General features: G+C 46.3%; 2 protein-coding genes and 2 long non-coding RNA genes across 4 annotated transcripts in view; 2 read left to right on the plus strand and 2 right to left on the minus strand.

Moving 5' to 3' along the window:
- The window catches only part of LOC147243308 (uncharacterized), a 19,802-nt gene extending 14,017 nt beyond the window's left edge, over nt 1–5,785 (minus strand). Inside the window, exons 1-2 of the long non-coding RNA XR_015110616.1 lie at nt 4,981–5,785; nt 2,498–2,610 (exon numbers count right to left, since the gene is read on the minus strand). This is a non-coding gene — a long non-coding RNA (uncharacterized LOC147243308). The remainder of the gene's footprint in view (nt 1–2,497; nt 2,611–4,980) is intronic.
- Nucleotides 5,108–9,546, plus strand: gpr31 (G protein-coupled receptor 31). Its single transcript, XM_086189671.1, has 2 exons — nt 5,108–5,957; nt 7,888–9,546. The coding sequence occupies exons 1-2, from the start codon at nt 5,415–5,417 to the stop codon at nt 8,347–8,349; spliced, it is 1,005 nt and encodes a 334-aa protein (XP_086045797.1). The 5' UTR covers nt 5,108–5,414; the 3' UTR covers nt 8,350–9,546.
- LOC147243312 (uncharacterized) lies at nt 9,380–20,081 on the minus strand. The gene is made up of 3 exons (XR_015110615.1): nt 18,853–20,081; nt 10,229–10,404; nt 9,380–9,762 (listed from the first exon to the last, which is right to left on the minus strand). It is a non-coding gene; the product is annotated as an uncharacterized LOC147243312 (long non-coding RNA).
- Nucleotides 14,621–19,916, plus strand: LOC147243313 (12-(S)-hydroxy-5,8,10,14-eicosatetraenoic acid receptor-like). Its single transcript, XM_086189670.1, has 3 exons — nt 14,621–15,089; nt 16,673–17,078; nt 19,080–19,916. The coding sequence occupies exons 1-3, from the start codon at nt 14,920–14,922 to the stop codon at nt 19,542–19,544; spliced, it is 1,041 nt and encodes a 346-aa protein (XP_086045796.1). The 5' UTR covers nt 14,621–14,919; the 3' UTR covers nt 19,545–19,916.
- Nucleotides 20,082–26,563: the final 6,482 nt, after the last annotated feature.

Below are 26,563 nucleotides of genomic sequence, written 5' to 3' on the forward strand. Positions count from 1 at the left end.
TTCACAAGCCACCTATTAATCTGTTGTCAATTATTTATGAAAGCCAAATCATTCACAGGGTCGGACCGTATTTATGGACGAAAGCTTCGCCGTTAGCCGGACGCTGGAGCACGCGGGTGGAGGTGAGCCAAACCTGTCCGTCCCCTGTGAGATTGGGAGGATGAGGGAAAGTAACAGTCGACACCGCTGTGATTTATAATAGCAGGTACGACTCAAGAGAGGCTTTTCCTGTACACGCCGTCTCCACTGCAGGACCTGGATTGTCAATCTGTTTGAGAGGCTGCAAATCTCCTCTCTTCTCCAGATATCGTTTTAAAAAAAAAAAGAAAAGACATGATCACTTTTTCCATTACAACGATGCTTATTTAGTTTGTTAAATGTTTACTAAAAACACAAGAACCACAAACAAAAACCAACAAACAGGCAAATCCAATTAATTTTAAAACTAGAGGGACAGGAAATCAATAAATAGCACATATCAAATGCCTCCCAGTCACAAGTGGGTCAAAGTCTCCGTCGGAAAGAATACCAGAGTTTCCAGGGTCTCTAGAAATGGTTGGATTTAAGATTGAGATTATAAATTAGAGTGAGAGAAGAGCCAACATGTTGACCGTGGGAAGCAGCGCAGCTAAATACCTTTGAGTCAGGAATAAACGATCGTGTCTCAAACTGTCTTCTAGCTGAATGATTCAACTGGTTTAAATAGTTGGATGGAAACCTCCTGGATTACAAAAAAAAACCCTCATTCCAGAGTGTCTAGATGTGATCACGTGACCTATATAAGAGAATAAAATAAATTTGAATGCTGTTAAATGTTAAAAATAAATAAACGTCTTTCCTTGCCCAGGAAAAGATGAGTGAGACTGATGGATTGTCGGCGACAAGCCTCAGAGGTGCCGACACCTGGTTTTTATGTTCTTCTTGGTGGAAATTCTGGTGAAGCATTAAACTGTAAAAAGTCTCTCATAGTGCAGAGGAACCGGATGATGTTCTGATTTTGAAATTTCCATCGGTAACTGTGTGCTGCAGAGCTAAATCTTACCCAGAAATCAGACTGAGGGAATCAGGCGCAGCAGTGGAACAGAGATCTCTGAGATTGCTCCTCGGAGAGATCCCGCTGATGCTTTCCAGCTCTGACCGCAGACCTAATTCTTCTTCAAAAGAAACTATGACGTGGCAGATGCGGAGCACCTTGAGGTGATCTTTATGGTGCTGAATGTTTGAATTGGGTTTAATTTGTTGTCGATTAACAACCAAGAATCAGGTCAGGCGTGCAGGATCCACATGAACCAAAAACCATCCCGGAAGGTCAGGATCAGGAAGAGCGAAGAGAAACACCAAGGGGGAATTACACTGTTGCACATGCCTGATCTGCGTTGTTGATGAGGGAGGAAGTCGGAGCATTGCTGGGCTCAGAACCAATCCAGTTGTTAAACACCACTTCTGAAACAGAGTTGACCAACTTCCACGGTCAGAATAAGATAAGAAGGTAAATAAACGAACAGCTTGTAACTGAGGGTGTTGCAGCAACGACTACAGGCGTGGCTACCGGGTCTTCTACTGCCCTCTTCTATTCATGCAGCTTTAATGGCTCCAGACCTGCCCTTTGCTCCCCTGCAGACAATAACCCATTGTCTGAAGAGGTAGATAGAGAGAGGAGGTCAAAGGTCAGGTAATAACAGCAGTGAAGAGCGTGGAAAACGTTAACGGGTGAAACCAGATAGATTAGATAGGGATGCTGATGGACCACTCCATTAGATCCATGCTAACTATTGCATAGATCCTGTGAATCAGTGAAGCAGCAAGCATTCAATCACCGTAGCGATGATAACGGCGCACAAATGAGTCCTAAAGCCCAGAGGCATTTGTTAGGTTCCCTGGTCTCAAAGTCAGTTGGTTTCTGGTTAAACGCCTGAAATAAGATCGGTGGTTCACACGAGCTAGAGATGAATTAACGTTTTATAAACAATGCACTCGTAAATTTTGAAGCATTTGAGTTAATCAAACAGAAACTGCCAACAAGTGAAGACTACAGAGGTTGAAAGACACGTAAAGCTTAGCTGTGGTGAGGTCATGTGTCTGCAGTGTTGTTCGTTGGTAGCGTAACGTTAGCTTCGTACTTATAGCCACTGAATTTAGAACTCAAGTCAGAAAGTTCTTCAGAAGAGGAGCTCGTTGAACGAAACATCTTCTGAAGTTTTGTTCACAACAGGGCTGATTTTCTGCAATAATCCAGAATCCAATACAACCATTAGCTTTTGGTTAACGCTAACTTCCAGGTTAGCCTACAGGAACACGTAATTCCTCAACCCTCTATGTGTTAACTGTCTCTCAGCCTACCAGGCAACCAACTCATGTCAAACACTCACTGTGGCTCTATTGCGGTGACAATTTGCATCCTTGCTCCAGCCTATTAACATCCGTCCAGTCAGCAGCCAGCAAGGAGGAAAGATAATTTGACAAAGTTGTGATTCATGACCTCCAGGGACAGATGTACCTTACGGCCGGTGTTAGCCCTGGTGTCATTGCTAGCTTCCAACCAACGTAGACGTCATCTTCTCACCCGTGTTGCGTAAGTAGTAAATGTTCCTGCACCCGTTTGTGTGGCCCCTAACGAGCAGAGAACGTTAGCAAACATTAGCCACAGCTGCTACTGATCTCAAAGAGAGCGTTTTAATGTGACATTTAACATCTAAAGGGTGTCATTATCATTTAAAAACAAAGTGTTCCCATGACAATAAAACTTACGAGACAAAAACATGTCAGCTGCAACATTCTGAGAAAGTTCAGGGGACTTAAATCAACATTTCATTACTAATCAGTCTGTCTGCCTCAACAAATATTTTTAGAAAAAGAATTTTTGGTGAACTTTTTCCTGCCTATTTGAAGAGCATTCTGGGAACGAATTGGAAATTTTTTTTGCCAGAACACTGCATGTCATATTCTTGGCACATTTGCAGAACTTCAGATTTCTGGCTGGGGACGAGTGTGTTTATTTTTTAAAAAAAAGAGGTGTGGTTAGACGTAGCGTGCACATTCCTATCTTGATCAAAGCGTTTGCACAGAATACAGGAAATGCAGAAACATAACGTTCACATTGTGGCACTTTTCCTGCTATTGATTGCATCAGCAAAGGCTGGTACACAACAGCACAGTCAGCACAGATTAAAAAACCTACAACATTCTAATGTGACTTTGTGGCTCCCCAGGGAGCCTCTGGAGCGACGCTCTCCTCTCTGATCGTTCCTGATGAGCAGGCTGCCACCTTGCATGGCAACCATCAGAGTGAGAATGTGAGAGTGAATGAGGGGAAAAAAGTGGAAATACAATTAGGACCTGTTCACAAGTGTGTTGAGGACTTTGATGTTTCACAAGTTTTACAACAGGGATCTAGCAGGAGGTCCGTTCTGCTGTGACTCTGAAATGTGTCGGCGGAGAAAGTCTGGCTTTGAATGAGCTGCCTGGACTTGTTGGGGTGGAGAAGGAGTTTGAAGCATGCAGAGTTAAGTGAGAGGCCGAGGTCGAACCCCTCCCTGAAAGATATCCTCCTCCCTCGGGACGCAACATTCCACGCAACTCCATTGACTTGTCCTTACATAGAAGTCCATGTCCTTGTGCCTACATGTAAGTCCATCAATTCCCAGGGTTCCAACTCTATGGAGAATATTTCTCTGAATAACCCTCGCTAGCATCTGTTGAGGAGTCATCCCCACGCAGAAGCTGCCAATCATGAGAAACTAGAGGCTGTACAGTAGCGATGTGGGATTACTGAGCCCCCAGACCCTTAACTCTCACAGTGAGCGCCAGGAAATCTGCTAATATCTGCCTCGGTGACCAGTCTGAAACCCCAGCAGTGACACCTAGTGGTGCTTATCACAATACGTTGCGATATGGTAGAAATGCTGGGAACTGGTATATCAATAGGGCTTTACGGTGGTGCAGTGGTCAGCACTGTCGCCTCACAGCAAGAAGGTTCCGGGTTCAAGTCTGAGATCTTTCTGTTGCATGTTCTCCCTGTTCCTGCGTGGGTTCTCTCTGGTACTCCAGCTTCCTCCACAGTCCAAAGACATCAATTGGGGACGAGGCTGATTGATACTCTAAATTGACCGTAGGTGTGAATGTGAATGTGAATGGTTGTTCGTCTCTGTATGTTGGCCCTGCGGTGGACTGGCGACCTGTCCAGGGTGAACCCCGCCTCTCACCTGTAGACGCTGGGATAGGCTCCACCCCCCCGCGACCCTTGATAGGAATAAGCGTAAGACGATGGATGGATGGATGGATGGTCTATCAATACAGTATTGAGGAAAGGAATATGATGATGTGTTGCCGCACTGATTTCATTGCATATCCTATGAAGGAATGAGTCCCAAAACCCAGGAAATCAGTTAGCGTCCTTGGACTTGAATAAAAAAATAAGAACTGTCGTTAACGCCAGTTTGAGATATTTTAAAGTTTTTTTTCTACGCCATAAAACAGTTGGTAAATACCACACTTGTGAATTTTTTTTTAAAGTGTGTGTGTGGTTTTTGTTTGTTTGTTTGTTTGTTTTTTCAATGGCAGTTGCTAGCAAGTGGCTAAACCGGACCACAGAGGTCGTTGTGGAAATTAAACGGCCTCATTCAAGCCAGCTGTGGTGTCGCTGAAGTCACGCGTCCCTGGTGTGGTCCCCTCATAGCACAGCCAGAGTGTTTGTTTGATTGCGTTCACGCTTCAAAAATGTTGCCGATTTTCTGTGGAGATCCACAATCAAACTACTCGTGGCGATTTACTGAACACGATTTTGACTTTAATTCCATGATTCAGACGAAGAATGCATTGTTACGAGGAATAGATGAGTAATTAAGCTTCATCTTTTTTTTTATCCGGAAGGCCCTTGAGAGCATCTGATTGCCTTATCAGAATTATTTATCCTGTCAACTCTAAAAATCAGCTCTTCTGATGTATTAGTACTGATGCTGTAGCAGGACCCAACACGCCCACCTTCAGACGGATCCAGTATGACCACAAGAATCATTTGGGCTCTTCTGCTTCACGCGGTGCGCCGTCCTATTGGTTCCAGGGAGGCAAAGCAGCTGGTGACTCACCTCCTCAGGCTATAAGGAGGAGCTAAGAGAGTGAGCAGCAAAGCAAACCACAAGAGGCTGATCTGCTCCCCACACTGAGAGAATTACTTCCAGACCTCGCTCGCCAAGCAGGACAGAAACCTGGGAACAGACGCGCTAGAGGACTGAAGTTTTAAAGATTTAACTGGAAGAAACTTGCCTGACAGGATTTTTGAAGTGATCTGAAGATAAGAGGTCTCGCTGCAGCACGTCGGTTGAAACCTGAGTTGTGACTCTTATCAGGACAGACCGCTGTCTGCATGCGCGCACTGATCTTTTTAGTTTGCAAGTCCGTTTTTTTTCCAGGGGAAAATGTTGACCTCAAACAAAAGTCAGCCGATTGAAGACTGCATCGCCTCAAACTTGGGGCTGTACAAGTTCTATGCAGCTGTCATGATCATGATTTTCATCTTGGCTCTGCCTCTCAATGCATCAGTGATCCATCTCTTTATATTCAGGCTGAAGTTCTGGAAATCCAACACCAACAACGTCTTCCTCTTCAACCTGGTGCTGGCTGACATCCTCTTACTCTTCTGTTTACCCATCAAGGCCTACAACTTCATCCAAGGAGAGAGGAGGAGTGGGAATGACGCTGTGTGCAAAGCAATGCTCTTCATGTTGTTTTTGAACCGAGGCGCCAGCATCGCCTTCCTGACAGTCACGTCTATCGATCGATATTTTAACGTGGTGCACCCGGGCCGAAAAAACCTCCTGAAAGCTCTGAAGAAATCCCCTCACATCTCGATTCTCATATGGCTGCTGCTGCTGCCGCTCACCATTCCCACCATGCTGAAGAACTTTGAGTGCTGCAACAGCCACAAGAGCGAAAAGGACGACCAAGACACTCTCATCAAGGTACTGTGACCGCTGCCCCCCTGCTGTGTTGTTTCTGACCGGCAGCAGTTCTGATGCAGCACACGAGGAAACCTGAAGTGACATGACAGTTCTGAATAGAAGCGCTGTTAGCATGTAGCGACACGCCGCTGAGGGCCTCCCCACTGAGTGAGACCGCATTCACGATACATCTTTATTCTTCTCCTTCCACGCCTTTGTCACAGCTCTCAGAGGTCGTGAGCATTTTTCGCGTCTTCTCTAAACATAATCAGCTGTTTGCCCTTTTTTTTCAATGAATAAGAAATTCTAAATTTCCGTCTCTTTAATCTCACGCTAACAAGTGCATGCAGGTTAAACTAAAACAATCTCTAACTTCCTGTCAGCCCCGAAGTCTGCAGCATTCATGGACAGATAAGTAAATACATGACATGATGTACTCGCTCGGAAAAATTCTGGTGAAAAGTACACATGCAGACTAGAAAAATGATTTCAACTTCTTCTTTTTTTTGCAGACAATGCAATGACAGCTGTCAGCTCAAAGAAATCACTGAAGCAGAAACGGCTGAAATGCAGAAAAAAAAAACCCAACCAAAAGCTGAAGATGTAAGAGATTGGAAGGAGATGAAAGCTGAGATTTAAAAAAAATAGCAGTGGAAAATTATTGTAGAATTTCTCTTTCCAAAAAAAAAGGAGCATAAAACCGTTTTGGGAGAATAATTAAGTGTGAACAGCGTTGAAGTCTTTGTGCTGGGTGGAAGCACTCAGAGCACAGACCTCGACCAAAGGAGCTGCACGAACATCGTGGCGATATTTGATTAAAATAGGCTCAGCATTTTTGGATTGATTGACCGTCATCATATGAAAATAATTCTTCTGGGTTACGGATCAAATTCATTGGAGGAGATTTCCAAAAACATTTGTGTTTCGATCATTTCACACCGACTCCAGGAGTCCTGTGCAGTAACAGCAGCTACAACGGCCGATGGTTCTGAAGCACCTCGAATTTGTTCCCTGTCGCCTCCAACAGTTCCCCACCTGTCCCTGACAAGGTCTCCCACCAAGTTTCATTCATGCTAATAATCACACAAACAAAGGCAGCGCTACCGGTGATAGCAGGGTTAGCAGGTGAGCAGCAGGTTAGCTTGCGTCCCCGAGACAACAAACTGGAATAAAGACACAGGAACTCATGAGTTGATCATGAGGATTGATCGAGGGTCAACTGTGCCCCCCCCCCCCCCCCGGGAGGTGCTGATGGTCATTATCTCTCCCAGAACGCCGCTCACACGCTCATCGAGCTATTTTTACTATCACACATGCAGCGCTGAGGACGTGTCGAACCTGGAACGTGTCAAAATGCACCAGCAACCAGTTGTGTCATTATGCTGGAAACCAAACACCCAGCGAGCGGGGAACGTTCCCACAACTTGAAGAACGTGATGAATAAGGGTTCAGATCAGTGTTTTAAGGGTTAAGACTAAATGAATCAACTAAAACAGTCTGAGGATAATTTGGAGTTTTTGCTCTAATATTTATTGCCTGAACCAACATTTTTAAGACACTTTTGGAGAACGATCACGATCACGTCATTGTAATAAAATTAAAAAAAAGCTCTTCCATGGAATTTTCCAGAATAGAGGCCTCCTGTCTATTTTGGGACTTCTCAGGGTTCATGAAGGTCTTTAACATCATCACAACTTATTTAAAGGTTGTGACTGAACCGAGGTAACACATGCAGACTTAAGTCGAGCTGTTGGAGGAAAAACAAGGCAGTGATTCTTCCACCCCTCCCATTCTTAGTGTTTACAGCACCACCTCGTGGCCACAGTCCGTCTCTCACTAAGCACTCCAACGTTTGCTGTGGATTTTCATCTAGGGACGCTTGAACCGACCAATCAAGAACTGACTGAACTGTTGTTAGGGTTTGAGTTCATCTTCTCTCCTCTGGTTTCAGGACGTGGTGGACAGCATGAGGGAGGCCGTCTTCTTCACCCAGATCATCATCCCCTTCATCATCCTGGTTTACTGCACCGTGCACATCGTCAACCGGCTCAGGAAGAAAACCATCGGCGACAAGACCAAGCTGAGGAGGGCCGTCTTCCTGGTGACCGCCGTCATGGTGGTCTTCTCTGTCTGCTTCCTCCCGTGCACCATCGCCAGGGTCATTCTGCTGATTGCCCGCGTCCAAGAGTGGAGGGAGTCCTTCCAGACAACCGCTGCGGCGGCCTTCGACGGCCTCATGGTCCTCTCCTACATGGACTGCCTGCTGGACCCGCTGGTCTACTGCTTCTGTAGCACCAAGTTTAAATCGCTTTATCTCTCCAATTATTTCCCGTTCTGCCATAAACAAGAAACAGAGGTGTTGGAAAGCTCAACGGGGAACACGATAAATACCCAACGCAACAATGTCATCTGAAGGTCGTGGAAGTTTGTGATGACACACGGAACCCAACAACATTCTACCTGAGACTGACAGCGGAACCCAAACCGGAGGGCTCAGCAGTCAACAAGTGCCATGAAGACGAGATGCACATCCTCTTGTTGTTTTGTCTTAGGACTCTGAACTGAACTCTTCAAATGTTAACAGATGTTATAAACAGGGAGGACCCTTACGGTTCACCTGAGGCGTGTCACGTGTTCCTCCGCGTCGGTCGATGCGTCTCCTATTTGTGGAAATCTACGGCCAACACACCAACACTGAAAACAGACAAAACACAAGCACGTACAGAGGATGACCAACAGAAATGCTGCGTCTTCTGTCCAGCCACAGCTCCAGTGTTTCCAGAGGAGCCTGATGCCCAGGTCTGAAAAGGCTCGTGGCTTTTTGTTGCCTTTATCCTTTTACGTTGCTTGAGCGTTCTTGCGAAATGAGCCATCGAGCAGTAGTCCTCCTCTTCCTCGCTTACAATGTCGGCCGTGACCGGTCCTACTCGTCGCTCTCCTAGTTGTCAACAAACGTCTGGTTTTGTTGGACAAAGTCGGCCCAAAGCAGTTCCCCCTTCACATCTGATTCTAAAATCACAATCTCGTCCTTTTAAATTCATGATGAACCCTGGAGACACATGTATGCTATGCTAACACATCGTTAGCCCTGTGTGTTCAACTCTCAGGGTTACAGATAAAAATGATTATCAGTGATGGATTGTGAAAACTCCTCTCAAGGCCTCAGAGTTTAACGTGATCAGGAATTCCATCTGCTGAATCCCAGCGTTCCCCCGCAGTCCTTATCTACGCCTCCACACCCAAACAAACGCTGGTTCGGCTCCAATGCTTTTGAATCTCTGCGAACGCATCGATGTGAAGCTTTACTGTGGTGCAGGTTTTCAAAATAAAGGCAAAAAAAACCCCACTCAGAGAGTACTCAGATACATGGTTTTCCTGGATATAAAAAAGGAGTGACCATAAAACCGACATAAAAGGCCATGTAGTGGGACTGCTGTTACGTAAGACTCACAGGAAGCTGATCAGCCTGTTGTCTTACTGTCTTGCATGACTGTTTATATTGTACATAGAGAGAGGCTGATATAATTACACTGTACATATTTCTTGTCTGGGATATTTTCATGTGAGTTCATTTATAATATATAATGACAATAAATAAATCCCTCGTTGAGATGGCGAGCCCTCTACGTACGCGTCATGCTGTCAACCAAACAGAAAAGTTCTCGGGAGCTGTAAACTAAGAAGACATAAGTCAACCTTGAACCAGACGACACAAAACTTTACTCACATGAACTCTGTTTGACCAGGTGAAGTCAAGGTGGTTGTGTTACACAGCTTGGTGACATCATCACGAGTAACGGCGGTGTCGGCGTCTGGTGTTCACCGTCTGTGTATAAATAGGAAAAAGAGCTCATTTACGTGTTCAAACGACTGGAGTCTGAATCATCCGTGTGTCAGAGCTGCAGGGACCGCGGCGTGAACAAATGAGAGCAGAAACCCCTCAGCCTCCTTATCACGCTGCGTTTATCAAACAGTCCGATGAGTCACGAGCAGACGAAGCCTGACCACACTTGAGTTTCAGTGAGAACACGGCATGCTAACGAAGGGCAGAGCTGGTCAGAACGGGAACGTGAGAGTCGAGACACATCTGCACTGGAACCCTTGAAGGACTTCTGAGCTTATTTTCTGTTTTTATTGATGACTAATGGTCAAAGAGCGTTCGTTTATTTACTGGCAGACCCTCTTGAGGGGTCCTAAGCTGTCAAAGCGTATTGGCACCTGTGTCTATTAGGAAACATATTTAAGATTATCAATATTAACAATGTGGGGGGGGGGGCAGAAGTGTTGCGTACGTGCTCTTTGTGGTCCTGTTGGCTCTTGATAAGTGAGTAAACACACACAAATGATGTCGCAGCAGCTGGTTGAGACGTGTCTGGACGAGTCCGCCGACCTGCTTCAGTCTGGTGGAGGCGGTGACCTGCAGGGACACGCACAGGGCCACGAGACGGAACGACGGCAGATGGATCATCTGATGGGAAAAAGAAGATATTATTTTAGCAAGAGTTCAGGCGGAGAGGCCCAGTCGGACTGACAGGGAGGGGGGTCTCTGTCGTCCATCGTCTCCAGAGCCACACAAGACAGTTGAGACACTCCTCTGTGCTTCAATTGGGCAGCTGAAGACCCACGCTAGTTAGCTTAGCACAATGCATGGTGATGGATGGGAGGTCTTAGCATACCTTCATCAAAAAAGATTGCTTTGCTCGTCTAATTAGAAAAGCAGCATGCTTGCTTTTACATGTTGCATTCCAGGAGTCCAAAGTGCTCCCCCATGTGGCTCAAAGGTGTAGTGCAGTTTTGTTTTGTTTTGTTTTGTTTTTTTGGTGACCCAAATCAAAATGTCAAGCGTCCCACAAGTCTGGGCCCCAAACCAGTTTTTGGGTAAGGATGACCCCTGGACTTTTATTGTTGAGAAAGGAGAAAGAACAGCAATAATAAGAATGATAATAAATGGACAGAATAATATCAAGCAATGAAATAGAGCGCGTCCTCAGTATCTATCTGAGTACGTCCACAAATTGGATGCGTGGTCATGAACCTTCAAGAGAGAGACGAAGATATCGAGGAAGGACGAAGAAGATTAGATAATGGATCATGATTTCCATTTTTTTCTGAGCTCAAGTGCGTGAGAGCAGCTCCAAACCACAGCCAAGAAACATGATACACTCACAGACACGCTCACAGCGCCGCACTCAAAGCGTGTACTTATCTTAGGGACTGTGTATCACTGCCATCACTGAAGGTACTTGACAGGAGAAAACCTGCAGCTACGAGACCTGATGCATGGGTGCAGGGAATCACCGATGGATATCAGGCTTTACATGATCGATATGTGGTGCACTCTTGAAATGACATCATCCCTGTGGGCGTCGTCCTCTCTCAGGGAAGTAGGTCAGCCTTGGACACAGGAAATGCACTTGAATAAATTCAAGGATTTGTGGTTTTGTCACCATATTTAAAGGCACTGTGCGTAAGAAAGGGCAGCGTGGCTCTGAGATAGAGTGGCCGTCTGGCAACCAAAGAGTCGCTGGTTGATCCCCACTCCCCCCAGTGACCATGTCCAAGTACTGAACCCCTCCTGCTCCTGATGGCCCTGGGACGGACTGGTGACCCGTCCAGGGTGAACCCCACCTGTCACTCAATGTCAGCTGGGATAGGCTCCAGCCCTCAACAGATAAGCGGAATAGAAAATGGATGGATGGAGGAATTGGTCAGCTGTTGAATACACAAATATTCTACACTCCAAACAACAGGGGGCAGCACATTCCTTTTTTTTTTTTGTGTGTGTGACAATTAGAAAGATGGCATCACGGTGGAGCAGTGGTCCTCCCTGTGCCCCCCATCAAGAAGGTTGTGGGTGGAGCCCCGGCTGCAGCACGGGGTCTTTCTGGGTGAGTCTCCATGTTCTCCCTGTTCCTGCTGGGTTCTCTCTGGTACTCCAGCTTCCTCCACAGTCCAAAGACATCAAGAGGGACCAGGTTAATCCAGACTCTAAATTGACCGTAGGCGTGGCTGGGAGAGCCAATGGTTGTCTGTCTCTATGTGTTGGCCCTGCCATGGACTGGTGACCTGTCCAGGGGGAAGGCTGCTGGGATAGGCTCCACCCCCACCACCCTGAACAGGAGAAGAGGGGGAACATGGGGGGATGGAATTAGCAAGAAAGCAGCCACAGCAAAACTGAGCTATCTGAAATGTGGGGATCCTGACTGATCAGGTGGGTTTGGAACAGGTTGGGTCTGGCAGGCAAGCTGACTTTTCGCTAAGTTTAGCTCAGAGCTAACGGTGGCAGTGACAGCGACAAACACACAGTAAAACTGCCCAAAATACATCTTTTAAAGCAACATTTCCTTTTACCTAAAGAACAGCCTGCACTCTGTACTTTAGTCTGCATGTGTCTCTTTACAGCATTGCCTCATCACTCTTTCACACGGTTGTGCAAGCAGACAGTTTGCTCAAGGTAGAGTGTAACATTGTGGGTACTGTATTGCACATTTCCCATCCTACTAATAACAAAGAGGAGTCTGGGTACTACGGTCCCTGATAGAGGCAAACATCCCCAGACTTGCCTTTTTTGTCCCTGTAATGTTTTTAAAAAAAAAATCAAAATAAACACTGACTCACATGAAGAATCCCCTCCCACTGTCGCCAGGAATCGTGTTCTTGCTGACACCTGCAGAGCAGTGCAGGCAAAGGATGAGACAAAAGAAAAAAACAAGGCTCATAATTTGCGGTTTCCTCCTGTGTTGAGTAACAAGAAGGGAAGTGGTTTTTAGAGAAGTAACCTGCTGTAGATGCAGATATTACAACAACACAGCATCTCTCGTTAAGGCTTTAGGTGCTGTTCAGCTCCTGATTGAGCCGGAAGTCCAGGAATGTTTCCATGCGGCAGGGAAACCAGGCGATTGCCGGAGGTCCCAACCTGGAAGGAGGCCTCCAGTGACCTTAAAGCCCCTTCATTCCTAAGCCTGGTCACGTGGAGGAGAGTGGAAATGCACTTATGAGCCCCAGTGCAACTGGCTTGGCGTTGTGGTGACGAGTTTGGTTTTAGGCCCGGAGGTCAAAAATAGTGATAAAATCAAGCCCAGAACAAGAGTGGCTGCCACTCGATGTTACTTTGCTGAATCAGGTCTCCACCACAAAAGAACGCTCATCGCCTATCAATTGACGTGCTTTCCATGGTACTGACACAAATGTGGTGTTCACGGTCACAGGTGTGTTCGTGGTCATTTCTAGTGCACAAGTCGCCTCACAGGAACTGATCACGTTACAACGCTTGAGTTCACGGTGTTCAGGTGCTTCCGGCTCTCAAGTTTGACATCAATTAGGATTCAACTTTTCCAGAGCGTTGAAATCCAGCTCAAACACAACAGTCGACTTCTTTACTGGTAGATGGGTTTTTTTTTTGTGCTGCATTCAAAAGAAGAGTCTTGACGACAGCGCGTCAGGTTAAAGCCGGTCAAACATTAAAGCGACCCGAACCTTTCAACCGACTGGCCTCTTCCGTTTGTACGGAGAAACAACAACAACCTGACAAGTTACATGCTGATGAATCTAAACTCATAAACTCGGAGGAACATCCACTCACTAACGGACTTCACTTTCCTGCTGCCAATCATTAGCCCCTGGCCATGTTCCCCCAGTGGTGATGTAACTTCACTTCTGTTGACCACAAGAGTGGAACTCTGCAGTCTTCTGGGTTGTTGTACGTAAGCTCCTTCTAAGCCGGAGCGGCTCATCCCGTAACAGGAAGCTTCCTGGTGTGAGTCTCCCCAGGTATCGCCTGCCAACATGGGGCATTGTTGCGGTTGATCGGGACGCGATCGGTCCTTATGCCCTCAATTCCTGATCCTGTGCTCGTTTAGTTTGTATTTGCGCTCTCATGATTTTGACAGCTATCTGACGCCATATTTTGCATTTCAATGAGAGACTGGCGCCAAGTCCTGGTGCTGTGACACAACAGCTGGTGTTGTCGAGCCTCTCATGTATTCAAGAGGCTCAACAACGCCTGGACTATCATTTTATCTATTTTTTTTAACTTCTAGCACAATGCAGTAAAACATATAATTCCTACTTTTTAGATCTGTTACACAGACATCATGATGTTTAAAGGGTGAGTTGTTTTGCAATATATCGCAGAATTGCTGAATCGTGATACTATGATGATCAAAGTATTGCGTTGTACTTGGATGTTCCCACCTCTACCCTGTATTTTATAATACGCCATCTACTGTTTGGAGTCAGATTAAACAGTAATGACAGCAAGAAGCACGCTAATGTTCTCTGTAAATCGGTCTGTAAAACAACCCTCCATCATCTACACAACGCCACTGCAGCATTGATCTAGGACTTGGAGAGGCCGTTTACCACAGCTTTCCCCCTCTGGTCATCATCAACATATGGAAACATAAAGCTCGACATGTGCAGGCACGGTGGGTTCTCACGGACAACCACCTGAGGAATTTCACAGGCATTTTTCCCAAACGACTGGGAAGCACCTTGAACGGCTCGTTTCCAGAAAAACCTTTCCACCCCAAACCGAAACTCTGTCCGTCATGTCATCACTCCTGATGGGATTTGATATCTGCCTTCACGCTTGTTGCGTCAGGAGGGTTCTGCTGCATCCTCGTGCTCAGTCAGAAAACTCCTCTCTTTAAACCACACCTCCAGCTGACTATAAATTCTTCCTCTCTCAAGAATCAGAGGCACAAACGGTTCACAGACACACTGGGAGAGGCTGGCTTCACTCCCCCCCCCTCCACTTTTTCAGCGTTGCCTCAGAATGTTTTGATGTAGACAGCCAACCCTTGACAGGACTCCAGAATCTCCGTAGGGCTCTCGGAAGGGGACTGTTGAATTTGGCGGATCATAGTGAGAAGCGAGTGAAGATTTCTGGGTCAGAGGCAGATGCAGCCATCTCCGGGACGAAGGACTTAACTTGAAAGCGACTCTCCACCAAATAAAACCTCTGCTGTCCTGCTGTGGCGGTATGACTACTACAGTAGAGCACAGCACGCAAAACATGACTACAAACTCATCGATCGACGACTGCCTCACACAGAGCGATGTGACATATGTAACCCTTTCCTGCCTGATGATTGGAGAATTTGTCCTGGGTCTGCCTCTCAACCTGTCTGTCCTCTACATCTTTGTCTTCAGGTATGACAAAACACAATCCCTACTACTCCCTGTTCCTTACGCGTAACAAGTAGACCAAGAAAATCTTTCAACTTCTGTGTGCAGTCGGGCTGGGATTCACAGACTCATGATTCTTTGTACACAGTAATGATGAAAAAAAAAATCACAATTCATAGATCCTGAGATAGTTAATATACCATGAGACATGGTGTTTATGTTCAACAGAGCAAAAATAACCATAAAAAGGCAAAAAGCAGGATTGGTTCCCAGTAGAGACTCATCAACTTGACAGCTAAGATGAAACAACAAAGTGCAGAGTCGTAGCTCGGTGCCTCCTTCGCGATGTCCAACACAACAAGTGTCTTTTAGGAACTCACAATCAGATGTTTTTCTCGTACAAATCAAGCTGAGAATGTAGTGGTGGCCAAGACAAGCCAGAGATACCATCTTGATAAGTGATGATGCGTGACTCATCCCCACATCAGCACTTTCCTGTACATCTTAGTATGACAAGTATCATTAAGGTCGAAGTTCCCTTTGACCTACTGGTGCAAGTACCTTCTCTCCCCTGCAACATGATCCAACAAACGCTGCTCACATGTGGAGCTGGTGATGTTCCCCCTGATTAACACAAGTTCAAAGTCTGATGGAGTGAATCATGCATTCAGGTACACTCATAATCAGCAGACACTCAGAGCTCTGCTCGGCCCTGTTGACATGCAAAAATATGCAGCACATTCCGTTTCAGTTTTGAGTTTCCTTCCAGGATGAAATGCTAATCGCTGCAAACATCTGCTCCAGTACTGGAGGCAGGAAAGCGTCAATGCACGGTTTGGATCTAAAGTGGTAGATTTTGTCACACCAGTGACGACTAACCAATATCTTCTGTGAAAGATGTTAACTCACCAGAAATGAGACAAAAGCAAACCCCTGCTACCCCCATAAACCATCACCGAGCACCGAGGGTGCTTCTGACCTCACAACAAACAAACAGGCAGACAAACGAGCCGACGGTCAAATATGAGAAGCAGCTGACGACCAACAGCAGATGTCTCTTTGAATGGTCAATGGGCTCGTCATCTAACAGGAATTCTAATCTGGGCGGTGAGTCCCACACGTGCCCTCCCTGATCCACAGTCACCTCAAAGACTGCAGATGAAACAGGAACTTGAATGAGATGCTGATAATCGTCTATAACACCGGACTTTCTGCTTCTCAAGTGTGAACGTAGAAAAAAAAAATACAGGTCATACTTTGAATTAATACAACGAGACTGTCAAACTTTCTACACACCCCAAACAATGGAGTTTTTGTACTTAAAGGTACACTTTTGAAGAATGTACCCTCAGTGGTACATTTGTCACCTCAAAAGTATAACATTGGTCTTCAAGAGGTCAGAAGAGCCTCTTCAGACTAAGAGAAAGGAGGATGACCCTGCAACTTCTATTTTTGTGTTTCTAAAGGGTTCCCTACGCTTCATTGTCCTCGTAGGTGCAGAGATTGTGATGGGGTAAAAGTGAAGCTCTATGTCTGCACCTCTGATCCTTCATGATGAACACAAACAGTGAATCCATTAACAGCTTTGCCAATAACTTCCTCTTAAGGTTCAAGTTCTGGAAGAAAAAAAGCGTCTTCCTGTTCAATATTGTGGTTGCTGATTTCCTGCTGGTGGCGTGTCTTCCTGCCAAGGCCTACCACTACCAGCACGGCGAGCGCCGAAGTTCCAACCAAGTGGTGTGTAAGACCATGCTCTTCATGCTGTTTCTCAACCGGGGGGCCAGTATCGCCTTCCTCATCACCTTGTCCATCGACCGCTACTTCAGCGTGGTCCACCTCGGGAGGAAGAATTTTGTCAAAGCCTTGAAGAAGTCGCCTCAGATCTCCATCATCATCTGGTTGCTCCTGCTGCCCCTCACCATACCCACCATGGTCAAAACCTTCGAGTGTTGCAACAGCCACGGCCGCGAGATCGAGACTTACTACCACGATGTGACGGACACCTTCAGAGAGGTAGCGCTTCGGCGTCAGTTCCTTTGATCTATGACACAGACACCCAATGTCATTCAGATGGGAGCTTGAACAAAAGGCCTCAGGACACAGCAGGTGTGGGTTGGGAAGCCCAGCGGGTCACAAGATAACCAGAAGTGAGCAGTTTTGATGTTAGAAAACATGAAAGTAGTTGGTAAAACACAATTCAGCTCTGGTGCACTTGAACATAGAGTAGCTGGCGGGGCTCAGAGGTTCCAGTGACGATACGGAGGCCGTGAAAGGCCGCGCTCGTGACTACTTTTTAAATGCCATTATCTTGTGATAATTACGAGACAATTGATCCATTATCACAATGTAAGTGCATTAAAAAAGCATTTAAAAAGGTGCAATAAAATGACAAATAATTAGTTGTGATTAAAATCTTGGGCTCTCAGGAACCAGGGCTAAGAACAACGACCGTCCTGTTGTGGTGCCTTCTCACCCTTTGGCCACACTTCCCTGAGAGTCAAAGTAAAGTATGAACAATGGTTGCATTTGTTTGCTTTGATAGTTAATCGAATAAACTCATTTCCTGAATAACAGCCCGTCATTGGCAGAAAAACAAAGTTTTTCCAGGCATCACAGCATCTCGTAGTTTTAGTTTCCCTGCAGAAAAATGCTTCCTCGTGCAGGGCAGAGCGCTCCACCCGTGCAGCGTCAACCTTTACGCACTTCTACACAATGACATCACACTTCTACCAGGACCTGTTTCTGTCGTTAAAATTAAACTTCACACACATTGCCAGAGGGTCGATGAAGCTTGAGTTCTAAAAGTTTTGTTTCATGTTGACATTTTATAGGCCGAGGTTTTTACAAGGGCAGTGTTCTCTGTATCACCCTATAAATCAGAATAACACCGTCAAGTCATAACCCTATAAATCTATCTTCACCCTAATTTTCATAAAATGTTATATAATTCAGGAAGCAGATATCAAACCAGAAAGTTTGGTGTCAGTGAGCGGACCTCAAGAGGAGGTTGCTGTCTCTAAGGGTGAAAAAAAAACACTCCTTGTTTGCCTTTTAATCAAATTCTAATGAGTTGCTTTGCAAAACAATTCTGTTATTCTTCCTTATTGAACATTATACCAGTTTGGTGAATTTCTGGAGGAATGGCAATGGCCCGAGGGCCTCAATACAAAACCTGAAGAGTGTCGCTGATGTAACGGCGGGATTGCATCATGCGTCGCATTGCATGTTTACACCTCGCAATAGCGTGACAGATGGAAACACAAAGCCTGAAAAAAAAAGAGAGCACTCTCTGGACAGTAGGGTTTTTAATTTAAAGCGATCTGAACAGGAGGAACAAAGAATGGTGGTCCTCTGAGATGCCAGCACACAAACACCTGAGAGTCCCAAGGAAGCTATCAACAAAACAAAAGAGCCCAAATTGCAAAACTGCTCTGAGTTTTTCTTGGTGTGTCTCCAGCTCGGCATTTTACCTTCCCCACTGCAGGCAACTGGGCCATCCTTTTTGTCAAACCCTGAGTTGTAGTCAGAAATGTCAAATATTTTCAGCTGCTGTTTAAATGTTTTTTGGTGAGCAGCAACACAGCTACCACAAGAGTTAGCCCAAACCCCAAACATTAAAAAAAACAAAAAAACATCAACTTTTAGGGAAATTCTCTCATTGCCCATCATCCTCAGAGCCAGAAAAGAAGATAGAGACCCTTCTCTTCTTTGTGCTAGCATATGGAGCTAAGACCCACACGAGTTAGCTTAGCACAATGAATGGTAGTGAATGGGTAGGTTAGCATACCTCAGTTTTGATCACATCGCCTCCTCTTTGTATGCTGGTTTACACAGGATTTTAGTTTGTCCAGAAGTAGTCAGCCATGATCAGCACCTGTACAGAACGAACACTGACAGAAGGTGAACGCTGATGGGTCCTTCCATTGCCACCAGGTCACAAGTCAAACGATCATTTTGGCATCATTGAATGATGGATATTGGTGATTTTAACTCTGACCAATTTTTCCTGCCAAGGTTGTCTTCTTCTCCCAGATCATCATCCCCTTCATCGTGCTCGTCTACTGCACTGTGCAAATTGTCAAACGGCTGAGAAAGAAGACCGTTGGGGAGAAGGCCAAACTCAGGAGAGCCGTCTTCGTGGTCTTGTCTGTCGTGATCGTCTTCTCCATCTGCTTCCTGCCCGCCACGATCGCCCGAGCGGTGCTGCTCTATGTTCGGCTGCATGACTTGAGCGTTGCAGAGAACATCGCGGTTCAGGTCTACGACAGCCTCATGGTCCTGTCTTACATCGACTGCCTGCTGGACCCGCTGGTGTACTGTTTCTGTAACTCAGGCTTCAAAGAAGCCTACATCTCCACCTTCTGTCCGGCGTTTCTGCAGAGGAAACTGCTGAATACAGACTTTGGCTTGGGAATGACAACTACTACGACAACAACCTCTGGACCTAGAAGAGTTTCTTTGCCAGTAGGGGACAAGTGACGTGTCCTCTTTAAAAATGTCTCTCTGTGGGAATATCAGGAGTTAATTCAGCGGTGAAACCACTGGTCCGCCTACACTGGCTTTTCGAGCTCATCTAGTTGAGTGCATGTGGAGAAATTGACATTTAGAAGTTCACCAAGCCTCTCTCAAGGGTGACATATGAAGCAAGACTGCCTCAACCAGAGGTAGTCCTCTGTTTGAACATCCACTGTGTCTGCTTATTCACTTCTCATATGGGTTATTTTAAAACTATGTGTTTTTATGGACTAAAACCAATTATTCACATGAAGGTCGCACTCCAGCCGAATACTGTAGCAGAAAAAAAGGGCATTGTTGTGTTTTTTTTGTGTATCATCTAAAGTGTTTGTCATTTTAATGCTGCATTAAAAAAACAATTTTTGTTACTTTTGTTTTTTTTTTTTTACTGTTAAAGAAACTACCTTTTAAAAAAACTTTTATTATTTAGTTGGTGTTCTTCAGGAATGGTGGATGCTGTGCTGCCGCGTTCCAACCTGAAACTTGTATTTTGTAGGTAATTATTAATTAACCTGGAAGGACACTGGACAATATTTAAAACCAAGCACCCCCCCCCCACACACACACACACACACACACTCATTTAATAATCCACTAGCTGCCTTTGGCTTACAGCTAGCATTAGCATTCAACAACTCCCTAGCTCATGTTGCAGTGAAACTTGGCACACGATACGCTGGGAGAAGAGTAAGTTGTGTCCGTGGACCGGAGGTGAGGGAACATGACACACGAGTGTTCAAGTCAGCGTCATGTCACATCATGTTGCCATGTGAGCTCTTTCTTGTTGTGTCGAGTGAGAAAACACCCAGCAGCGTTGGCGAGGATGGTCGAATGCTAACCTTAGCTGCTGGCTGAAGGTAACCGATGAATCATGCGGTCCAGTGACGTGTGTTTGTTCGTTAGCAGGGATCCCAGTCTGACCTCTGGTCCCTTCAGGTCCCTCAAACTGAGAATGACAGATTTACAGCTGTGCCATGTCTCCAAACCCACGTGTACAGCCTTAAATTATACTCATGATATTTGATATAAAGATAAAAAATGTCAATGCCTTTCTACTTACTTACTTACACTTTTATATATAATAACAGTTAGTGTTTCCCATAATTTTACTCTCTTCTTGTTGTTGCATCTTTATTTTGCAATGGAGTGGAAATAACCGGCATACTGAGAGTGTGCGTGGAGTGAGTACCGCGGTTGACGCCGCCACACTCCATCCCAGTGACACTTTTGACCAATCAGAGCTGTGGCAGGAAGCAGAAGCAGGACTGGGGATTGCTGGGCAACACGAGCAGAAACACATCGTTGATCCCGAAAGTCCAAACTTATCATGTACAAATACACACAAATACAACATGAGTAAATTTACACGCTCACAGGAAGTGGAAAAAAGTCGAAGATTCGCGTACATTTACATCAAGTTGAAAGAATCTGAGGCGCTTCCTTTGTCTTTTTTTTAAATGCCTTTCAGTCTCAGAGCCCTCGTCGTCACTCGGCCAGGAAACCCGGTACCATCGGGACCTGAAACCAGTTGAACCCGTCGCCACCCAGCTGTAACCAGTCCACCACGGCTTCAGACCTCACTCAGCGCTGCACTCACCAAACAGCTCCCAGCAGCTGGAGTCTCTCAATGGTCGGAACAACACTCGCGCAACGGCGGATGATTCATGATTTCTGCTTCCGTGATTGTCAGTGGTCTGAAGAGGCCTGCGCACATTTTTGAGATAAGTTGATGATCGAAACTGAAGTACTTGTTTAGGCCAGAGATGCTGAGGGAAGATATTTGTATATGGCTACTGTGAGTACACAGGATGCAGGTGATCGCGTGAAGAAAACTGCCTCAAACACACAATGTTCTGTGAAAATACACACCGGGCAACCACAGCCAACCCCCCCCCCCCCCTTTATAGTGAGAAAATGTAGCCCAAATAAGAACAAAGAGCCTCCAGAACCATGTTGGAACCCGGCGCCTGCAGTGACGGCGTTGTTGAGACAACTGGTCAGATTCGCTCTTCTGATCCTTTTGAAAGCCTAGAATTAAACGAAACGATCACAAAAGCGACCACGTCCCAAACACTGAATCCCAGCATGCATCTGTGAATGCAGCGCGACAGAGGCCACGTCAACAGAAACGTGGGGTCTTTCTTTCATGGGCCCTGGTTCCATGCAACGCTCTGGACGGCAGCGTGTTCCCATGGAAGCAGAGAAAAGCCAGGACTTATGATTATTTTTCTAGTGTTGGCACAACGAGATGATGAACTCACAACGGCTTGAATACCTCAAGACGAAGAGTTAAGTATCTTGTTACGAGACAATGAAGAAGAATCCATCTTAGATTCGAAACAGTGGAGCTTTGGACCGGCTTTAACCTGCTCTGAATGGAACCCACGTCAACCAGAGGGACACAGTGTGTTCCCAGAGTGCTGCCCCGCTGCCGACTTCACCTGTGTGTGGACTTGGATCACCACTTGGTCCCTGATTCACACCGTTGACGCAGCCACATTAAAAAAGAACACTCTGAGGCGTCGAGGGTCTTTCGCTACGACGGAGTCTTGTGGCTGGACCGCCGGGGGAAGCCTTCATACCCCAGCAACCACAGAGGAGAGAATCATTGTTTTGCTCTGGATGTTGTCCTCTGAATAACATCTGTCTGTTTAGCTCCTGGAGAATATGGAGGATGAACTTGACCTAAATTTAAAAAAAAAAAAACCAAACAAACTTGACCAAAAGAAAATTAGATGCTGTTCAGGATGAATCTGGTGTGCTTCTGCAGCCTAGTGGCAAAGAAGAAGCGGTACAATTAAAAATGTGGGATAAAATGGTTTTAAAGAGAAAACCAGTCTTTCCTCTCTAACGTGTCCTTGGTACAGCCAAATTTGTGTCTTCTAAAGGGCAGCAGGCAGCAGACGGAGTCAGGAGTCTCTCTGCACGACATCGGGGATGGAGCTATCTTCATCAAGCAACAAATATTTTGTTATGATTGTGAAAAACAAAGTTACAGAAAAGAACCTTTCTAGCTTATTTTAAGGACTTGTAATTAAATTTCATTGTACAGCTGCACGATGACGATGAAGACCTGACCCCCCCCAGCAGCAGATTCTTCTCTGAGGAGCTCATCGCCCAGTCCTGCAAATATTACGCTGAAATGGAGACCCCCAGCTGCAGCACGTAGTTTTTGTAAGAGATTGCTGCCCCCGACCGCCCAAACATCTTCGACGAGGTCTTTCCCTCCACAGAATGGACCTGGCAGAGCCAAAATCTGTCTGTGCTTTTACAGGTAGTCCAACTCTGACCACATGTGGTGAGTTGGGTCTTCTGGCAACCAGTAGAATAGATTAGCGCAACAAGAGTGAGTGTGACATCGACTGACCCAAGGGTGTCAATGGGGGATGAGCCAGATACTCTGATGAAATGAATATCCGGTACAAATACTGCAGTTGTGATTAAAGGTGGTCAAAAAAATATAAATCCTATCGTAGAATTAGTGGGCAAATCCACGTCCAAGACCTCCAGAGCCTTATTTCATCACAGCAAAGCGGCCCCCTCAATGTAAAAAGGGGGTGTGGGAGGTAAAGGCTCTTGGAGGTGGGGAATGCGTCCTCTGCTACACATACAACCCTCTATGCCAAGCTAAGGCTTTCATTCCTTTGTCCTTCATAAAAATGGTGATGGACCATGGAGCAGGACGAGGGTCAGTACTGGCTCAGCGTTTCTGCGCTGGTCTGAGCTGAAAGGCCGAAGGAGGCTGTGAAGCCATGCTAACGTTTGCTAACTAAAAATGCTGTTTGCTGGAGTTACCAAGTTGGGCCTCTTACTGGTTTGTGTTGTTACTGTCAGCGTGTGACAAAATTACAGAAATGTTCACCGTCCACACTCAGGCAGGCTGAGGTCTCCTCACTCCTCAGTCCTGGCCCTCAGCTCTGGGGCCCCCCAGGGTGTGTGCTGAGCGTTTCCAGGGCAACGACAGAAAACCTCACTGACAATCAAGATGAAGGCCTGGCCAGTGGGTCAAGATGACTGGTCAGAATGCAGTCAAGGAGGTCGACAAAGAAAGAACTCAACGACTGAATCGACTTCAAGGTTTTCTAGTGATTGTGAGAAAGAAGGTTGGAGAAGAGAATCTAACAAAGTTTGGAAACGGTTATTTTCTCTCGAAACAAAAGAAGACATCAGACCCTCATAAGAAGACTTGAGTGTGAAGCATGTTTCACCCAGAAGAGGCGGTTCCCCACTTGGGCACATGCAGACCTGAAGAGGAGCGCCCCCGCTGCAGCAAAGCCTTCACTAAACAGCTTGTTGCTGAGTACTGCACTTTATTCCCGAGAGAGGAGGCCTCCTTCTATTGGACATATTTCTATGGAGAGGAGACCCCCCGCTGCGGCACGTATTTCTGGGACGAGATTGCTGCCCCCGACTGCCCAATCATCTTTGACGAGGTGTCCCCGTCCCCCTGCAGCACATGCTCACCTGAGGAGGTGACCCCCCGCAGCAGCACGTCCTCCTTGGAAGAGGAGTCCCCCGGCTGCAGTTCATCTTCCTCTGAAGACCTGACCCCCCCCAGCAGCAGATTCTTCTCTGAAGAGCTCATCGCCCAGTACTGCAAATATTACGCTGAAATGGAGACCCCCAGCTGCAGCAGGACACAAACGCCTGAGGGGGATGCCCCCCAGTACTGCTCACACATCTTTGACAAGGTGTCCCCGCCCCCCTGCAGCTCTTCCACACCTGAAGAGGTGCCCCCCAGCTCCTGCGAAGTCACCCCAGAAGATGCGGCCCAGGATGTAGGATCTCCGTCACCAATGAAGGTGTCCCCCTGCTACGAGTCCCAGACACCACCAGAGGTTGTGAGCAGCAGCTCCACATCCCAGACATCTCCAGAAAAGGAGAGGGAAATAATGACAAATTATTTGATTCAGTCTCTCATGTCAAAGTTGTTCAAGCGACTCTCACGCAAATCCAGACGCTCCTTGCTGGTGGAAGATTTTGACCAGATAGTCGTTCGTCTAACGCGCACGGTACCAGTGAGAGTCAGCAAACTCCTCAAAGTGAGCCGGCTTCTTAGCAACACGGAACGCATTCTGGAGACGGTCCTCAAAGACCTGCTGGAAGAATTCGGATCCCCAGGAATTCTGCTCAAAGCTGCATTGGCATCCGACGCGTCAGTGTTTGATGAGGCTGTCTGGCGAAATTTAAGCATCCACCTCAGCACGCCCGCGGAGGTTCTGCACCAAAAATCCTCCTTCTTCAAAACGCTTTCATCAGTGGCCAAATCCATAACCAAGTCCTTCAGCAGCATGTTTTGTCGCAAAGTGACCCCCGTGACCCCAGCCAGGATGTGGAGGTCATGTTAAGAGGAGGACTCAGGAGTCAGCAGACCTCTCCCGCTCAGAAGGACCGTGATGGCAGCTCTGCGCCTCCTCAGAGTGCCACACGCCAGATCTGATGTCGACCTGATGAAGGTTATGGAGCTCATCAGGTCACACGTTCACACGTCTCGCCATGTCCAAAATGAGCAACTGGAGAAAAGGAAAATAAGCACCTCCTTCAGCTGACTGACTGGCCTTCGCTGATCGTCACAAGGAATTCTGTTGACAATAAAGAACTTGACTTCCTTTCCACTGGAAAAAAGAAATTACTGCTCGTGTTGTTTTTTTAATTTCCCTCTTTGAGTTCGGTTCTGATCAAACTCCTCTTCTGTATGTTGTCAAATGAGACCTCTCCGTCCGCTAGAGGGCGACAGAGTGTTAGACGTCTCCCCCGCGGCTCCACTCAGGTTCTCCTCTTGCTGAAGACGTCGGGGTCAAGAGATGAGGTGTGTTCCTCCGCCATCACACCCCTCAGACTGGACCACAGTGGAGAGGGACTCACCTGTTTGACTTCATCCTGCTTCCTCTGAGCGTGGAGTCGCTGTTGATGTTCTAACACATATTTCTGTCCAACTTGTTCCTCACTTATGTTCTCTGTGTTTGTTTCTTTATTGTTATTTTAACCTGCTTGAAGAAATTCCTCCATATTAGAATCAAATAAGTGTCCAACATAAAGTGTCACCCTGTTACCAAATTCATGTCTAGGAATAAAAGGTTCCTGGGATCTTCCATATTTGAAGAGCAGTCACATGAACGTCTGTACAGACTCTGTGACCATCAGCTCTACCGCAGAAATAGTGGTCAGATGTGGCCCGGGGGAGTCCAGATCTGGCGGCGGCTCAGAATCAATGTTTTGCTATGGAGGTTTTCATTGAAGAAAACGTCCATCTGTTCAGCTCCTGTGGAACATGATGGCTGTACTCCACACGCTAAATAATAAAACTTGACCGGTAGAAGATGCAGTGCTGTTCAGGATTAATCTGGCGCGCTGCTGCAGCCTAGCGGGAAAGAAGAGGTACAAGTAAACAGTTTTTTAACTGGAGGAGGTCCACTTAGTTTATTTCTCACTCACTCAATCAAGGCAACTTCACTCATCAACCACTTTTTCTATCACTGGATGACTAACTGACCCTTTCTAGCTTATTTTAAGGACTTGTAATTGAATTTCATTGTACAGCTGTACGACGACAATAAAGGCATTTAAATCAAAAAGTTAATATTGACAGATTTATTAACTTTGCTTCATGATGTCATTGTTATAATTTAAAGGTGCGAAAGATAGCAATTTGAAGAAAAGGTTCAGGCTTCCTGAGCCAATAGCTTGAAAATGTTGATATCAGGCCTCTTTTCTACCCGACAGGAAGGCTAACGTTTGCTAACTAACAATGTCGGTTGCTCGAGTTACCAAGTTCAGCTTCCTCCTCGTTGGTGTGGTTACTGTCAGCGTGGGACAGAATCACAGAATGGACCTGGCAGAGCCAAAATCTGTCTGTGCTTTTACAGGTAGTCCAACTCTGACCACATGTGGTGAGTTGGGTCTTCTGGCAACCAGTAGAATAGATTAGCGCAACAAGAGTGAGTGTGACATCGACTGACCCAAGGGTGTCAATGGGGGATGAG

Source organism: Aulostomus chinensis, chromosome 20 (assembly GCF_037954235.1).
Source record: "Aulostomus chinensis isolate RoL2024-O1b breed Wild chromosome 20, RoL_Achi_v1.0, whole genome shotgun sequence".
Taxonomy (NCBI): domain Eukaryota; kingdom Metazoa; phylum Chordata; class Actinopteri; order Syngnathiformes; family Aulostomidae; genus Aulostomus; species Aulostomus chinensis.

Excerpts from the sequence above, each read along its gene's own strand:
- LOC147243313 (XM_086189670.1), top strand. The coding sequence starts at position 14,920 with ATGACTACTACAGTAGAGCACAGCACGCAAAACATGACTACAAACTCA. Across the intron at positions 15,090-16,672 it reads CTCTACATCTTTGTCTTCAG|GTTCAAGTTCTGGAAGAAAA; the intron begins GTATGACAAAAC and ends CTTCCTCTTAAG. Across the intron at positions 17,079-19,079 it reads TGACGGACACCTTCAGAGAG|GTTGTCTTCTTCTCCCAGAT; the intron begins GTAGCGCTTCGG and ends TTTCCTGCCAAG.
- gpr31 (XM_086189671.1), top strand. The coding sequence starts at position 5,415 with ATGTTGACCTCAAACAAAAGTCAGCCGATTGAAGACTGCATCGCCTCA. Across the intron at positions 5,958-7,887 it reads ACCAAGACACTCTCATCAAG|GACGTGGTGGACAGCATGAG; the intron begins GTACTGTGACCG and ends CTCTGGTTTCAG.